Below are 18,112 nucleotides of genomic sequence, written 5' to 3'. Positions count from 1 at the left end.
ACTGCAAATAGCTTTTTCACATCACTGTTAATAAACTCTCCGAACTGCCTTCTGAATCTGCATTTGAGTCCTGCCTGCTCTCGGACTATGACAGGAGACTGTGCTTTTGAGGCTATATCTCTTAAACGTCAGATCTGCAGGCACCTTTAGAAAGCAACTGAAAGCAATTTGTTTAGATTTAGGTTCCGCCTTGTTTCGCCTTGTGTTTTTATCTGCCTGTGTGCATTTAATGTCTGGCTGCCTCATATTTTGCTTTTTAACCGTTTCTTATTGTGAAGCGCTCTGTGACATATGCTCTTTAAAGGTGCTATAAAAATAACGCCGACTCACTTTCCCAAGAGTCGGTCCCTGCAAGACTTCAAATCTAGACCACCAAATGCTTTCTTTCTCCTTTTTTGTTTGTTTGTTTTCACTCGCTCAATAATTCTGCCATTAATGAACTTCCAAAGATGGGAATTATGCATGAGGTCGGGGAGAATGGGAGGCTTTCCCCTCTTACTCACACAGCTGCAGTCAATCATACAGTAGTACTAGTGCGCATCCCCACTGATGCTGCAGTCACGCATCCCAGGCTGTAATTTATTTTATGCCGTTAATAACACATAAGACATGCTCGCTGCACACATATGCATATGTTAGTCATTAAAAAAATGCATTCATATACGATATATTGCAATACTTAATATATGGAAACAGGACATCATACACTTCATTACAACATTTTGACATGTAGTATAATCAGTGTGCCACAACACTGATGTTACACTGCAAACTGTCCCCCATCATGGACTTCACTAAAGTTAGAGAACATAGCTGAACACTGAGGATGAAGATGGACAGCTCTGTACCTTTTACCCTAATATACTTGGCAATATAGAGTCATTGTCAGTTGAGTAATTACAGTTATGCTTTATTTATGACCACAGCGCTCAAACAAAATGAGCAGGCAGCAAAATTCCTTTTATTCATTAATTTATTGAAGTGTCAGAGGAACTTCAGAAGTCTTCTGACAGCAGGCACAAATCAGTTTACAGCCCCTTTACCGTTTATTGCTGCGGCTAAACGTGTTCCCTTACACACAGTAATACATTATGACCTTCAGCCTCCAGCCATTTAGATTTTTAGACTATTCATTTTCTGTTACTCTGTGTTTATGCGATTTACCCGCATGCTGGAGTAGGTAGTAATTATCTCACATTCTTGAAATGATTCATAATGCTTTAACATCTAAATCAAAATGCCAGCAAGCAGGGTGCTCTTAGAATACATTTTTATCATCAGCACAAACAAAACATCAGCTGTTTATTAGAGGGAACGATATGCATGCCCAAATCATTTGAGAAATAGCCTGGAGGATGCAACTGCCTGTCCTGTTCATTAATTTAGTAACTGCTGCAAAGATGCCGTAATATCACGTCTCTCCAAAATACCCCCCAATGTTTGCCTTTCGCTTCCCAAGCCATTTTTGTTTGTTTCATGTCTTTAGTCAGAAAAAGCCACATCCCGCCTCTCTGTTTTCTCATGCTTTCGCCTTTCCTTTTCTCGGTAATATTCCTCTTTCAAATCCTCCCGGTTTCTGCGTGTCCAGCCTTTTGACGTGATGTGATACATGTCCACACAGTTTCCAGAATATGCATCCCTATACGTAGCTCTGTACACAGCTTCTCTAGCTATTGACTTGGCCTCATCTACTGTCAGCCCCCAGTGAACACCTTGGTCCAAAATTGAGTAGGCATAAGGGGATCCTGAGCCCACAGAGAAAAGCATTCCCCGTAGGCGAGTACCATCACTGCATACATAAAAAAGCCTTGGTCCAGATAAATTCATTTTCTTTCTGATGGAGCACTGCTGAGAGAAAGAAAAGCGTTCATCCTTTGCCAGAGAAACCTTTGCATTGGTGCTATCTACAAAGTTTTTCTGCTCAGTCATTTGATTCTTTGTTGTTTCTCCTCGACTACCAGGACCAGTCTCTGTGCCTCCATGGTAATCACATCCATCGTCCACCTCTCCTCCATCCCACCCACACAACGTGGCAGCCACACACAGCTCAGTTCCTTTGAAAGGGTGAAGCATGTGCGAAAGCAATTTGGCAGCTCCACTCGTGGACAACCGTCGACCGTGGCGAAGTTGGTAAAGCCGCAGCTCGCGAGCCAAAATACGTTTCCAAAGCGCACAGTCGGCTGAAGTGCCTGAGGTCAGGCCCACCAAGTGACTGTGAATGGGCAGGATCTTCTGCGAGGCTGGGCACGCGACGAGGCCTGAGCAACTGGAACGAGTGTCTGCTGCAGCCATCACGCCACCCTGGAACATGAACGCCAAGGTGGTGGTGCCATGAGCCATGGGAAAGGGCAGAGGCACAGACTGTGAAGAGGCAAACGGAAGGCATGTTGGCAAGGAGAAGGATGTTAAGAAGGGGTCTTCAGATGAGATGGCGCTGCAGTTCTGGACTGTGCTGATTTGCCCAAACTGTATCGGACTTTCATCTAAGTACTCTGCCACTGGAATATAAAAGTGAAACAAACTTTTGTTATTGCTAAAGGGCAAACCACTCACATAGTTGGAAGCAATCTTTTTTCCATGTGGCACTGCAGGATACTCTGTAGTTAGACGGTCCTCAAAGACAGACTGAAAATTGCATATGTCCTGTAAAGCCATTAAAAGTGATGACCTATGATTTTGTACACCAAAAAAAGAAAAAAAGCTACAAAAGCATATTTTTACAGCATTTTCTGCTTGCTTGAAAAAATCAACTCTTCAATAACATCCAATAAAATTGCCTTCAAAAGCTATTCTCTTGTACACATAGGTATGCCATCAAGAACATATGTGTGTGAAAACAGCAGCCACCTTTTATATAGACCATGTTCGTGTATGTGTGGCTACCTAAAGCAACCCATCAGCAACATTAGCACATGTCATGCCCTTGACTTTGAAACATAAACAGTCAGTGGCCCATGGGTAATTAATTTTGGCTGCCATATCAGGTTGTTTTTCAGATCATATTTCTTCAAAGTCTTGCGTAAGCGCGTTGGCCACAGAGGACGCAGGGTGATGACAAAGTCTTGGCTCACGTACATCAGATTAAGTCAGCTCTGATGCTTCACTCTTATGGAAAGGTCCCAAATACAATCACTAATAAAGTGAATCAAACAACACTTTTATTACACATCAAGAGTAAATATAGCCGAGCCCTCGTGGGCGCTAGCCCTTTAAAAGCATGCTAATCACTGAACTTGAAACACCAGAATTTCAGGTAATGCTGCATTGCAATGGTACACCCATTGCACGGCTGTTTGGAAATGTTTTCTGGAAGTGTCAAACAGTGAGAGCCAATGTTACTTACCACTCTGAATGTCAAATTTGCTTGTGGTTTTTATTCAGTTTTAAACAACAACAAAAGATGAATGTGTTTCATGTCATCATTTTTGGACAGATTTTCACTGCTTCTGCTCTAATGGTAAGCAATTTTATTCACTCACTTATTCTGCTCACAGGAGACTGCTCTCGTTTTTCGATATACACTACTACAAGCAGTTAGTAACTAACTGGTGATAAATTTTTCAAATTTGGTTGAGAGAATGAAACTTCATGCAAGTCTGTTTTCCCTTTATGTTCATTTAAGTGTATTTCTTTTCCTTCTCTTCACCCAGGGACAGTGTGCTTCACAAGTCATTTCAGCCCACAGCAGTGAGACCCCGCCTGACAATTTTATAGGGTTTGACACCGTCCCTGACAAAGTGGTAGATGGCTCGGTGGTCCGCGTGCGGTATCAGTGCTCTGGGCAATGTCAGCTTGCAGTTGAGGTGGTGGTGTCCACATTGCAGAAGACAGATTTAGTGGTCTTCAGGAGAAAATGGAAAAGCAGCAGACTCCGTGACTACAGGATCCACCAGGTGCTGCTTAGACTGCCTCCGTCCATTTCATATCAACGCGACTTTTTCAACAGGAACATTTTGGACACACAGAATGTGACAGTCCGTGGTTGGCTGGGCAGCTTTAAAAATGGCAGTGAACTCAGCACATACCACAGCTCCATGTTGAGGATTTATAAAGCGCTGCAGATAATTCCACCCTCTGAGCGGCCAAGTAAACCTCCCACTGGTTGCCCGTCATGGTCGGCTCAACTAATGTGGCAGATGACCAGCCACAGAATCCATCAGTGTCCACATGAATCAGGTTTGACCCTTAATCACATTGTCATTTCCTCTGCATGTCTCATCTTTATCTCCAAAGCTTTTAAAGAACACATGCAAGTGTTTGCAAACGGAGCCTTTCGCTGTTCTGTTTGATCCCAGACATAATCGATATGCTAAAGTTCCCTCTGGCAAGTACTGGTGAGCGCTTTGGAGTGATCCGCAGGTTCCAGCCTTTTATTGACAGAGCTCTAGAGAGAACCCGGCGTCACGCTGTGACACAGCCCAGGTTGGACTTCTAATTTACCTCATTTTAGCTGGAACTTATTTAGTATGAAGTTCAGCCACACAGCATGAAAAATCTCCAGCTGAGTTTCCAAATGTTGAATCAAAGGATTAAGTGAAACAGAGTGTTTCATATTATATGTTTCAAAGGTACTCTCTGGCCCATTTTCCTCAAATATAAAGTACATAATAGCTCTGCTTTGTGTTTATATCAGCAGAATGACAGGTCACAAGTCACTGATCATTTCCTTTTCAGTGCAGGCATCAGTTAGAACACACTCTACTTTTAGTTTTACTTCAGTGTCTTTTTAAATGACTTTACAAGCTTCACCAAGCCGCTTCACCAGAGCATATAAGCTTTTTACTTACGGTCAATGAAAGACAGCGAGGTCAGGCATTTTTAACAGACAGCGCCGCGTTTTAAATTCAACCTCATGCTTGAGTGGATGAAGAAATGATTTGTCAAATCATGTTTCATTGCTTGGCTTCCAGCGTCACCTTATCTGTGTGGATATACCTACTGAAATGGTGTCAGAAGAAGCTCTGTGGGATCATCCATCATGTCAATAGAAAAAATTTATATGACACAGTTCTGATGCAGCTTACGAACACAGGTGGGTCATGCCAGCTCATGTGTACACCTGATAGGGGATTACAAAGAGGTGTCACAACATGATTGTGAGTGAAGATTTGTGGTTTTTGCGCAGATGTGATTTATTAATATTGCTAGCACAAAAAATATGTATTAATAAGGAGCTTTGGATCTCCTGTGGTGAAATTCACGACTGTCATATGTGCCGTACAGGGAACATCATAATTCAGGCACGAAAGATAACTGGAGAAGATGAAGCATTTCAAGTCCAAGCAATGTTGCCTCTCTTGAAATGGATTAGATTAGACTATTACATACAGGACTCAGAGGTAAAACGCCAAAGAATGACTCTGGTGGTGGGATGAGGAATAAAAATCAAAATAATGCTCTGGCAACATCTTATAGTCATTCTTTTTCTGCTGGGTTTTCTTTGGACTTCTAGCTTTTGTTTCCCTTTGGAACAGCTGTAAGATCTTGAAAGATGGTTTATTTCCAGCTGGGAAACTCCAGGCGATTGCAGTGTGTACTGCAATTTGGAGTTGTTTAAAGCTGAGCAGGTTTTTCAGGACTCATGTATTGTTATGTTTGACTTTTAGGTGCTGCTGGAAACCACATGGGATGGTCAAACTCAGAAACATTTATACAAGTACGATTATGATTTTTGGTATAAAATAAGCAAAACACACTGTTGCCAAGTTTCTGGAAAATAAATATTGTTTGCTCAGTGATTGTGATTGCTGGTTTGAGTGGTATTAAATGTCATAGATTTCAGGACAGCATTCATTACGATGACACAGATGGATACTTTGTGATTGGAGGAGGCAGTTACTTACAAGGCATCCGTGGGTATTTTGGGCCTATCAGATACTACCGTTTTGGAACCAAACAGGTAAGTGTAAAGAGGTAAAATGTATTCATTTGCTTTGCTTTCTAGCACAGCCTCACTCTAAAACAGTGTATTATGATCTCAAGGTCATAAAGTATTAATGTTTCATGCCAAATTATGTCAGCAAACAGCCTGACCACGTGTAAGAGTACACAGGTAATGAAATGAGGCAGTGATAAAATCATATGCATTAGTGGACATTGTAGGTTTTTCCTTATTATCTGCCATATATATGCAGTTTTGGTAAGAATTTTACACACACCCATCATGCAGGTCATGATAATTTTTTAAAATTATTTTTTGAACTGTTCTTTTCTGGATTGGATTGATTGTACTGCAGTCATCTTTTAAAAAGTTTCAAAAATTGGGTACACAAGTTTGGATGCATTTTGGAGTTTTTCTAATCCACACAGGATCAAAATTATACATACCAGTTGAAATATATGCATACACCCCGACTAATATTTGATTAATTATTTGCTAAATGTCCTTTAATCGTTCATTTATTCATCCCTGGATAAGTCAAAGCAAATGGATGGGTGTATGGTTCTTCAGAAATTTGCACCTCCACTGGACTTTTGGTAGCCATCAAGAAACTTCATTCTAATTCAAATGGGCAGAATTCCGGCTGGATATTTGCCTGCTCCTCTTGGCAGAGTTGGGAGAGTTCTTACAAATTGGTTGGTTTTACTGGCACAGATCAGGCTTGTAGGTGTAGCCCACAAATTTTCTATCAGGTTGAGGTCGGGGCTTTGGGAAAACCATTGCAGAAGCATATCCATTCCAAAACCAGTTCTGATGTGTGTTCGGGATCATTATTGGAATATCCAATTTTATACAAGTTTCAACTGTCTAGCTGTTTGAGCTAAACGTAATTTTTTTTGAGGTAGTTCTCCTTCTTCGTTATTCCATCCACTTTTTGCAGTGTATCAGTAACCAGCAGCATGATGCTAAATAAGTTCTGAGCTTTGGTAATCCAGCAAGTGCTGCCAAATAAATCATTTTATGCATGTAAGGATAAACTACTAGTTTTAGTAAATATTCTAAACAAGAATAAGAGATAGAACCTCCTGAACCACCTTTTAAAAGATCTAAATGAGTGTTTTGTATATGTGTGATTTTTTTACAACCATTACAGATATATTGTTCAATCATTCCAGCCTTGAAAAACAACAGTATTCATCACTAAAAGCCCCACATTACCATGACATTCATGCCCATGATGAGTGTAAACGTCTGACCACCATACTATTAGCAATGATGGAACTTTTAAACAATGATGGTTTTTGTGAAAATAATCCCTACAAGCCAAAGGTCAAGTCTTCAGGGAGGCCAAATCCCTCTGAACATTCATTTTCAGACAGTTTTTTCCTGCTTGTGAATCTTTATGATGTCATTGTCATCTGATATCTGTAATAGGGTCATCTCAAGCACAGTTCTCACTGTGAGCACAGAAACCCCACACACTTGCTGGTCAAGCCTCCAATCATATGAATCTAGACTAAAATGTGTATAAAGGGAGAGGAACTATAACGGCTTGTATTAGATAGTGGGTAAACCAAGAGGATGCACCAAGGGCCAGTAAAATATTGCTACGATTTTAGGCTGTGAATCAAGGAAAGATAAGAATAAAGAAACAAAACTGGAAAAGAGCACAGTAGTTACATTTTAAAGACAATTGTATCCTAAATATCTTAAACCCAAACCAAAATAGAACTAAACACGAGGGACATTGTTTGCTTAATCTTTTGCCCACTGATACAACATCACTTTATCACTATTTCAATTATAAATCAGTACAGATCAGATATTCTTAGATTACAGAGATGAAGATGCTGCAATAGCTTGAAGAGATGACACATTATTGCAACAACTGAGAAAAAAAACGTTAGCTTTTGATTGCGACTTTTTCCATTCTTGTACAAGTGGTGACGCATACATTTTTTCAAGGCGATGACATTTACCATTCAGGAGAAGACTGCAGTGAGTCTGGCACACCTCATATGACGGTATAAATACTCATGAGGCTGCGGTGATGTCATGATGACCATTAACTAGGCTTAATACTTCCTATTTCCTCTGTTTTATGCCTGTTAATGCTAATTTCAAATACAGATTTATTCATATCACAGATCAAAAACCAACTTCCCTCCATGCCAACATTAAATGAATTGCAGAGGATTCACCAAGAGTGTCAGGAAATAAGAGCATTTACAAAAGCTTTTATGCAAGAAGTGAATGAGAATTACCTCCTGTCGCCAGTAAGTAGAGGTAAAAAAAATTTTTTTATATTTCCTATAAAAGCCATGTTGCACCATTCTGGGTGGAGTGACCTTTAAGAGACCTAATATCAAGTGTGTCAATACACTGAAAGTGCACCCATTGAGTATGGAAAGAACGCTGTGAACAGGTTCCTTTTTTTGTTTCATTTCAGATGTCTGTACCCCCGACTTCTTAAGGCTGTTGGGTCAGTTTGCATCAAAAGAGAAAACATGCACACAAACATGGACGTTTGAAACACAGATAAAGTACAGCACTCTCTTTCAGCTCTTGCTAAGAAAGGAGGTGGAAATCAGAACAGGTAGATATTTTTTTATCTGGTTATAACCTCAATCACCATAAAATATCTGATTTATAGAGGATACATTATTTAATAAACACCTATCTGTTTCTGAAGGGTCTTTAAACTTGAAGGATCTCGGGAGCGTTTTGTTTGAGGAGACAGTCGGAACAATGTTCTCTGTGGATAAAGCACAAATGAAAATCACATCCCAATCAATGGCTGCGTTACAAGAATCCTCCTGCTTAGGAAATCACAGAGCATCTCTCTTATTGGCCACCATCCATCTCTCCGGCCTGGGACATTCAGTCAATTATGAGCAGGTACAGTCAGTGCCTTCGTTGTATCTTAATTACTATTTTATCGCACGTAAAGCAATTTGCATGTAACAGGTAATACTAACCCCCTTGCATTTTTCAGGGTCACGTCTATAGTTTGATTGGTGCCTTAGGTGATGACCGTTTTGCCCTGATGCATGCAGGGTACAAACACTTGATGGGAATTGATGGGTTTCCTAAAGACTTGGAAATGGCTTATAGCTACTATTCCAACATTGGAACGCAGACCTGTATCGACAGTTCCAGGATATATGAAAACAAGGTATGTTTAGATCATTAAGATCACTTCTGAATTTGTGTTTTTATTTGAATAACTAATAATAGCCTTGATAATAGAGGAGTTCGTGTAAGTTGAGAGTGGCGTTAGTTCATGCAGGGCATGAAGTCAAGCTGAGCCAACAGTTCAAACAGATTAGCTGATAGCAGCTGATTTTAATGCCAGCACACGTCAGAGAATCACTCAGCTGATAATCATCTGAACATTAGATAGCCAGATCTCTTGTAGGCTGTACTATAAATATTTTATTCCAGTAAATGATTAATCAAGCCTGGGATAATTAAAGTATATTTCAGTTTTATGCTGCTCTAGCTTGTCTGTTGCTGATACTGACTCTGTAAGCCACTTTGCAACCCTCCGCCTCATCCCTGCTCCTCCTTAACATAGTGTTACTTAATCAGTATCAAGTGGTTATCTCTGTTGTCTGCTGCTTATCTGCTTACCTTTGCCTCTTCATTATACAACAGTATTACCGAAACAAAAATATAATTACATCTTTCATTTCAATTGTATTTATTTAACAGCAGCCTTAAGGTGCTTTCTGTTGTAAGGTAAAGACCCTACAAAGGAAACACCAACAATCATATGACCCTCTATGAGCAAGCGCTTTGGTGACAGTGGGAAGGAAAAACTCCCTTTTAACATTAAGAAACTAGGAGCGGCCATCTGCCACGACCAGTTGGGTTGAGGGGAGGGAGGTTGGGGTGAGGGGCTTATATATGGGGTGAGGGAATTTGTTACATGGGCTCATATAAGATATGCTATAACATACAGTTTGTTAAAGTATATTCAAAAAGCTAGATCTGCGTATTTATTTCCTTTAAAGTTTTTTTTAAAGAATAAGATGAAAAGATTGATACCTCTCTCATATCCGTGTATTGAATATGCAACTACAGCGAGCTTAGCTTAAAAACACACAAAGCGCAGTATGAAAAGAGCCATTCAGACACAAATGTATTCATACAAACATGCACGCATGCTGTGGAAATGACATTCTGCCTTCAGAATATGATAACAATGTGTCTGTTAGTCCAGCCATTTGTGAATGATTTAGCTGTATTGATGAATGGAGGAACTGCACTTGAAAGATGAGGAGCGCACTATGAGAAAAGGCTACATCCGACTGATTTCCTGTTGATTCTTCGAGTATTTAAATAAGCATGCTTCTAATGAACAGAGGTACATGAAAACAGCAGAGAGACCTTACTGTCTATTCCAGCTTCAACAAGGCAGTGCACCTAGAAAACAACTGTAGCAAGCCTAGTAGTGATCATTTTTCCGTGGCATATTGACCGAGCTTTTTAAGAGCTGACAACAACCCCCTGAATCCAATCTTGATAAAAGCAACGAAAACCACCTCTCTTTCTTTTCGTGTTGTTTTGTCTCTTCTCGGTGGTGTGGGCTCAGCTTAAAGACAAAACAATGATGTCATGCACTTCTGTGCACCAATCAGGATTCAGCACTATTTAAATCTCAGTGTTGTGACTGTGCTGGGTTGTTAGCTTATGTTGCCTGTCAGTCAGGCTTGGGCAGACTTTGATTTGTTAACTTGAAAACAAAAAAAGGAAAAAGCTAGTTGCTAGTTTCTTTTGTTTTTAACCTTTGACTGTATCTTGAGATTATTTAAAGTGGCTATAAAAAAAAGTGTTGCACAATCTGGGTTCTCTGTCTCGGCTCTCATTGTTCAAGCTGCAGCATTCTACTGAAAAAGCTCTAAAAGGCCATTAAACTCGAACTCACAAACACAGCGTCTTTAATTTTAATTCAAATTCAAATTTTATCTTCCAGTGATTATGAAAATAAGATAATCAAGACGACAAGATTACACTTTTTTTTTCCAATTATACTGTGGCTTTTTCTTTCAACGCCACAACTTTTGTTTACTTTTGTAGCTCCCTAAATCCCCAATTCACTCTTTCTTTATATATTATTAACTTTACAATTACAGTTCAGTCAATAGACTGGTATAAAAGCCATTTCTAGTCTATTATTTTTCCACATAATCATGATTTGCCCGTTTTTAAGGTATACCTGTTAAACTGCTCAGTAACATAAATCAGCCAATTCTGTAATCAGTCAGTCAGAATCAACAACTGAATGCATTTAAGAATTTAGACATGGTTGAGACAGCCTACTGAATGAGAACAATCTGCTGTAAAATAGGGAAAAGTGCTGATTTAAGTGATGTTGAACGTGACATGGTTGCTAGTAGCAGATGGCTTGGTCTGAGTATTTCAGAAATTGCTGATCAACTGGGATTTTACCGCACAACCGTGTCTAGGGTTTACATGCTCCAAAAAGGGGTAAATGTTTCATATCTGGGTGTTAATACCTCGTTAATATCAGAGAACAGGGAAGACTGGCTAGAATGCTTCGAGCAGATTGGAAGGGAAAAGTAGGACACGTGCAAGGTATGCAGAAGACCTTCTCTGAACGCACAACACTGGTTGCCAGTCCTGTCAGCTAAGAACAGCAAACTGAGGCAACAGTTCACAAAGGCTCATCAAAAATGGACAATTTGAGGTTGGAAGCAATTTCTGTTGCCACATTTAGATGTTAGGATGAGAATTTGGTGTAAACATGAAAGCATGAACCTTATCCATCCTGCCTTGTATTGGTGTGTGATGATTTCTTGGCACACTTTGAGCCCCTTAGTACCAATTAAGTATCATTCAACCAGAACAACTTACCTGAGTATTGTTGCTGTCCATTTCCATCCATTTATTACCACAGTGTACCCGTCTTCTGATGGCTGGTAAATTAACCGCTGTAACTGTAGTAGTCAAATATAGTGACGGTAGCGTTTTTACTCATAGTGCTAGTATCACCAGTTGTTTACTATCATAACACATCTGTTTGTCTTTTCTAAAGCAACACTCAACTGAACATATCTATTTAAACAATGAAGAAGATTTAAACAGACTGACACATGAGACAAAAGATGATTTCCAGTATCTGAAATTCCAAGCAGAGAGAGGAGACATCGAATCTCAGGTATGTGAGCTACACGAAATCTTTTGACTTCTGACAAGATGAACTGTTGAAATATGTGCATGTGACCCGTTCAAATTCAGTCATACTTTAATTTCTCCTTCGTGGTCAATAGCACAGTCAGTGTTCAGAATAGGCTAATAAAAACTCCATTAACTTTAGAAACGCATGGGAACAATGCTGTACTGGGGACAAAATGGAGTCTCAAAGGACATAGTGAGTGCGGCGAAATGGATTGAGAGAAGTGCTATGCAAATGAAGGATCCCTCTGCGATGTACGACTACTCCATCCTCCTGATGAAGGTAGTGTAAGATAGTAAAAATGGCTATTTTACAATTGAATTGAACGATGTGTGCATGTGTGTGCGACGTCTGTGTTTTGACAGTTATCGATTCACTGATTGATGTTGATTCGTTCAGGGCCAGGGAGTGAAAAGAAACTACACCCGAGCTTTTCGGCTGCTGAGAAAAGCAGCAGCAATGGTGAGAGTGTACAAGTCAGTTGGTGTGTTTACAGTGTGTGAATTCGCTATGAATACCGGCGTCTGTTTCCTTGCTTTAGGGCTCAATTAACGCCTTGAATGGTTTAGGCTGGTATCATGGGACTGTACTGAAGGACCACAAAAATGCAGCGAAATACTTTGAACAAGCTGCTTTAAACGGGAGCGATGATGGGATGTTCAACCTGGGGATTTATCATCTCAGTGGGATGGACCCAGATAGACCCTGGAGAAATGAGGTTTGATTTCCACAACTTCAGAAATGGATTTTTATCCAGGTATGATCAACGAGCCAAACTGTGTTGTTTTTTTTTTAATGATCTGCAGAGTGCTGCTTTTGAGCAGTTTCTCAACGCGTCTCGGTTTGGTCATGTCACTGCATCAGTGGAAGCTGCTCGGTACCTTTCGATGGGAAGCCTGGAAGGGGTGTCTCAGGATATGAAGAGAGCTGTAATGTAAGGGGCTTTCATTAGCTTGTTGAAGAAAGCTTTGTTATGGGCTGTTGCACTGTAGCCTGCAGCTTAGTGGCATCTAATTTCAATGACAGTGGCTAATTCAAGGTCAGAACCCAGTATTTGCATATCTAAAAATAAGAGCCACTGTCACCGCATTATTGTCTGGCGCAGAGAGATTCTGCTTACCAATGTTCCTCTGGTATCTTATGAATTTAAAGAGGCTCCTCCTACAGCTGTTGATGCTTGTGTTTAGAATGACCTCAACAATTTGGAACTATTTTTAGATCACATTAAAATATTCTCTGTTTAGGTGGAGTTAATTATATCCCATAATACATCAGGTGTCCTTTAACCTCTATGCAGTCTGCTGAAAAAGGTCTGTGAGCGAAATGGACACCTTGGATTTATGATCAGAGAGGCTCTTCAGGCCTACCTCCAGGGCTCTTGGTAGGGAAACATTAATTTCAATTACTTTTCAAATGCCCTCATTTAATCATTGTCGCTGCTCTTTATTATTGTCTTTGCTTCGTCACATTTGTTTCATTGTGTTTCCAACAGGCAGGAAGCCTTTGTGAAGTACCTTTTGGCAGCTCAAACTGGTCTGGTTTTGGCCCAAAGCAATGTTGCACACCTGTGCGAGGTGAGTGCATGCTCTTTCACCGGTTTAACCCATTATGACTACCCTAAAAGAAAACACAGCCTGGGCTTTTCGTCATTATCCTGCAATCACGTGTGGAATTCTGATTGAAGCTGATGAACAAATTGCACATAATTCCTCTATTAAAATCATCATTGTCACTGTGCACTCGTTCTCCGAAATGCAGGAGCTGAATCTCGGTTATGAATGTCAGTGGAGATATCATAACTACTCTATATTAAACTATGACCCGCATCCTTTCGGTGAGTTTTTCTCATTTCATTTTGCTTTAAATCCATTTTCCCTGTCAATCTGGTCACTGAACAGAAAGTATTTATCTTCTTTTATAGCTCTACTGAAAATGGGAGACTACTACTACTACCATTCCCCCGGCACACAAGAGGACTCATTATCCTTGGCTGAGCAGGCCATATCAATGTATAGCAGAGCAGCACTAGCAGGCAGCCCTCAGGTGACAGATTTACTTCAGCTATAATCTCATCACCCTGTGATAAACTTAATTAAACTTCCACAGGCTCTGGCCCTCTGCAATAAAAGCAACAAACAGCATTGTATTGTGTTATTATTTAGATACTTTCTCGGTGAATAAGCCATCATTGCTGTTATGATTTTGTTTTTCATATTGGCTCACAGGGAATGTACAACTTGGTTGTTTTGGCACAAGAAGGCCACAGTCTTCCCCGGAGCATCCTCAGATTCGTTAATGTTTCGCATCACGATGATCTGGATATGGTGATGGAGAAGATCCTAAAAAGGTGCTTTTTAAAATTTAATCAGCTTTCACAACCACAGTGAATAATGATGGTCATTAATGGGATCTCTAGTACGTTGGTAAAACTTTGAAATACTGCCATTTGAACAATACTACAAAGGTTTAATATTCCTAATGTAAATTCTCAGGAAGCTTTGTAGTGGTACATTTTTTAAATTACTTTCTTGCCATGTGTGAGATAAAATGATAGTTACCACTCCTGTCTGTCTGCACTGCTAAATCCACCTTTCTTGTGGAGTTGTGCCGGCTTTGCTCATCTGTCTTTAGTTTGAGCTGAAGTTTTTGACAAAGGCAGTTAGCTAACAACAGTGGTTCCCACTTATCAGCCACAGCGTCAGAACCATCCATCCATCCATTTTCTTTTACTCATCCTGTTCAGGGTTGCAGGGGGAGCTGGAGACTGTCTCAGCTGTCAAAGGGCAACTTGCAGGGTACACCCTGGACAGGTCATCAGTCTGTCACAAGGCTAATAGAGAGAGACAACCCTTCACAATTAGAATCACCGATTAACCTAACATGCATGCCTTTGGACTGAAGTACCTGGAGAGAACTCACGCAAACACAGGAAGAAGATGCAAATGTCAAAATGCTAAATACTGCCTGCATCTCTCCATGATGCATAAGGTGTCATTTGGCTTTGGTGCCTTCACACATTAACAGACAGATAATCCTATTTTAGCAGTTTACAAAGTCCATTAAAAAAGGTTCGAGAGATGGCAGCGTCATTAGTCGCGGGCTTATCAGCCTGGGGGTTATGCCCATTTGCACTTACACACTTGCTGTTTCATTCAGTTTCCATTGCCTTTTACTTTCACATGCTTTTCAGGTTTAGGAAAAGATTGTAGTTAGGGTTAATATATACTTTAGACCCTTTTGGTTGATGACATGCTTTTGACATGTCTAGCAAGTGACACTCTGCAGCCAAAGGACATTGTGTAACTGAGACATGCCAGCTATTTTGCTATTTTTAAGTGTTCGAGGAGTGATAACCGACTGGTGCATCGCTCTGGTACAACTAAAACAGCTCTGATCTTTCAGAGGAACATGAGACCCCCGGGTTATCCTGCGGTGTCTTGCACCTGGGGGCTCAGGGGATGGGAGCTTGTTCCAGCACATCCAACAGATCCTCACTTGAATCGGAAACTGAGGAGTCTGGATCAAAGCAGTGAGGCAGGGCACACTGACAGGGAGGTCAGGGTCATCAGTACATAAAAAGAGGGATACACACTCCAGCTCCGAGACATTTTCCGGCAGAATTTATTATCTCAGTTCAACTCTTATTTAATACATGAGGTTTATTATGTAACCTCTTTTTCCAATCAAGACTAAATACACAGTGTATGCTTTAGGATATAGACACATTGTGATGGACAAGTTGCTATGAGCGTGCAATGTCCTTGGTGTCTCACTCAGATCCACCCCCTGTTTGTCATGTCTGCTTACAAAATAACAACATAGTGACAGCTAAAATGCTCATGGTGAGACTTCAAAAGAGAAGACCACAGCCCAGTAGGTGATGCTGTGATGCTGCAGTCTATCTTTTAATGAGAACTCTACGTCTGCAAAATGTTTAAACGAGTGGAATATTTCAAGCGAACTGCCATCCGCATTAATGCCAGGACACAAATTTTCCAATAACATGATTTTATATGATAACAGTTTTATTCATCTGTCAGTGGTTTGAATCTGCTCGTTCAATGTGGGCTTCTACTGCTATTTCTAAATAGGTATGAGGGCGTGTTATATTATATTTTTTATCTCATGTAACACAGTTTTCATGTTTATCTCCTAAGATGTGTAGACATGGAGGCTGAAGAGGCAGTGACGCCCTGTTCTTTAGCTCTGCTTGGACTCCAGATGGGAAAAGCCTTGAGGAGAATGACTCAGAATGGTGCACAGCTCCTCTTGGTAAGCATAAGGCGATATACTCATGCTGTGTGTAGTAAGGGGAAACATACCACACGCTGCACTCACAAACTACAGAATATTAACATCCTTCAGTATTTGAAAAATGCAAAAATGTTAATTTTATCTTCATCATGAGTATGGCGTTTTGTTTTGTGAATGGAAATGTGAACTGCTTCTTTGTAATCCTTTGTAGGCATATGCATCTCTTCTTTCTGTCCTTATCTTTGCTGTTGTGGTGCCTTTGCAGAGCAGTCTTGGTAAGTATTTGTGTGGTTCACTACTGCGCTTAATTGCCAGTGGTTGCCACAAGATGGTGCAGTTTCATTATACATTGCTTTACACTACCCATTTTTATGATTTGCAAATTTGCAAATAATCTATATACTGTCAGTGTCATGTTTGCTGCTGGAAGTGTCTTTACAACCATTCATCCTCCCTCTTTTGTAAATTAACACAGGGAACAGAAATCCTACAAATGCACTAAGGGCAAGGAATGGCGGCGTCGTGAACAGGGAGCAAGATGGCACCATGGGAAGAACCTACAGAGGGGCATGGAATCTAAGGCTTACCATGAATGGGGAGCAGTGGTTGCGACAGATCAGCGATTTGGCCGTGACTGCGTCTGGCGTGTGCCTGTGTGCTTTCTGGACCACACTCCTCTATCATCTTTTATGACATAAGATACCAAGAAGAGTGATCCCATAGCCACAGCAAAAGCCTCAGACGCTACATATTGTAAGAGCACACATTTAGCAGATGAGTTACAGAACTATTCGTGTGACACATTTGTGTTTTGGAGGCTTGTGACAGGAAGGGAGAAGGAAAAGAAGGTCAGGTTGTGAGCAAGCTGCTTTGGTTGAGTTAATAATTTTTCTCCTGTAATCATTTTTTTTGTTTTATTTGTGGAAAATAAAATGCTTACCATACAATCTGAATCTAGAGATGTTTTTATTATTTATAATAAAAAACATAAATGTGACAGTTCTTTATATATATGTATATATATATATATATATATATATATATATATATATATATATATATAAGAGGAGGGAGACGAGGAACCATCATGGAAGGACAGGCCCCTGCACGGTATGTACCACCGGCAGATAGAGGAGGTGGCTGATATCCAGAAATCCTACCAGTGGCTGGACAAAGCTGGACTGAAAGACAGCACAGAGGCACTAATCATGGCAGCACAAGAACAAGCTCTGAGCACAAGATCCATAGAGGCTGGGGTCTATCACACCAGGCAAGACCCCAGGTGCAGGCTGTGTAAAGATGCCCCAGAGACAATCCAGCACATAACAGCAGGGTGCAAGATGCTAGCAGGCAAGGCATACATGGAACGCCATAACCAAGTGGCCGGCATAGTGTACAGGAACATCTGTGCCGAGTATAACCTGGAAGTCCCGAGGTCAAAATGGGAGATGCCCCCAAGGGTGGTGGAGAATGACCGAGCTAAGATCCTGTGGGACTTCCAGATACAGACGGACAAAATGGTGGTGGCTAACCAACCGGACATAGTGGTGGTAGACAAACAGAAGAAGATGGCCGTAGTGATCGATGTAGCGGTTCCGAATGACAGCAATATCAGGAAGAAGGAACACGAGAAGCTGGAGAAATACCAAGGGCTCCGAGAAGAGCTCGAGAGGATGTGGAGGGTGAAGGTAACGGTGGTCCCCGTGGTAATCGGAGCACTAGGTGCGGTGACTCCCAAGCTAGGCGAGTGGCTCCAGCAGATCCCGGGAACAACA

The 18,112-nt window shown here is 40.8% G+C and overlaps 2 protein-coding genes across 2 annotated transcripts; one reads left to right on the top strand and one right to left on the bottom strand.

The window, feature by feature from the left end:
- Positions 1–1,482: 1,482 nt before the first annotated feature.
- On the bottom strand, positions 1,483–2,655 carry psmb11b (proteasome 20S subunit beta 11b). Its single transcript, XM_085447781.1, has one exon. The coding sequence runs from the start codon at positions 2,653–2,655 to the stop codon at positions 1,483–1,485; it is 1,173 nt and encodes a 390-aa protein (XP_085303907.1).
- A 254-nt stretch (positions 2,656–2,909) lies between these two features.
- On the top strand, positions 2,910–17,164 carry LOC146680279 (protein sel-1 homolog 3). Its single transcript, XM_085448842.1, has 24 exons — positions 2,910–3,457; positions 3,651–4,176; positions 4,296–4,422; positions 4,911–5,032; positions 5,224–5,339; positions 5,607–5,656; positions 5,776–5,899; positions 8,029–8,167; positions 8,331–8,477; positions 8,574–8,779; positions 8,877–9,056; positions 11,943–12,065; positions 12,225–12,365; positions 12,483–12,545; positions 12,625–12,801; positions 12,890–13,017; positions 13,381–13,464; positions 13,576–13,657; positions 13,842–13,917; positions 14,005–14,126; positions 14,309–14,430; positions 16,241–16,355; positions 16,549–16,612; positions 16,813–17,164. Exons 1-24 carry the CDS (start codon positions 3,218–3,220, stop codon positions 17,028–17,030), a joined length of 3,492 nt encoding a protein of 1,163 aa, XP_085304968.1. The 5' UTR covers positions 2,910–3,217; the 3' UTR covers positions 17,031–17,164.
- The last annotated feature ends 948 nt before the right edge of the window (positions 17,165–18,112 follow it).

The sequence above is a fragment of the Copadichromis virginalis genome, linkage group LG23, assembly GCF_057382275.1.
Source record: "Copadichromis virginalis isolate Kocher_CV1m ecotype Utaka linkage group LG23, C_Virginalis_male_GT1.1, whole genome shotgun sequence".
NCBI classification, from domain to species: domain Eukaryota; kingdom Metazoa; phylum Chordata; class Actinopteri; order Cichliformes; family Cichlidae; genus Copadichromis; species Copadichromis virginalis.
The sequence above is the reverse complement of the archived record's forward strand: the minus strand, read 5'-3'. Positions and strand labels throughout refer to the sequence as shown.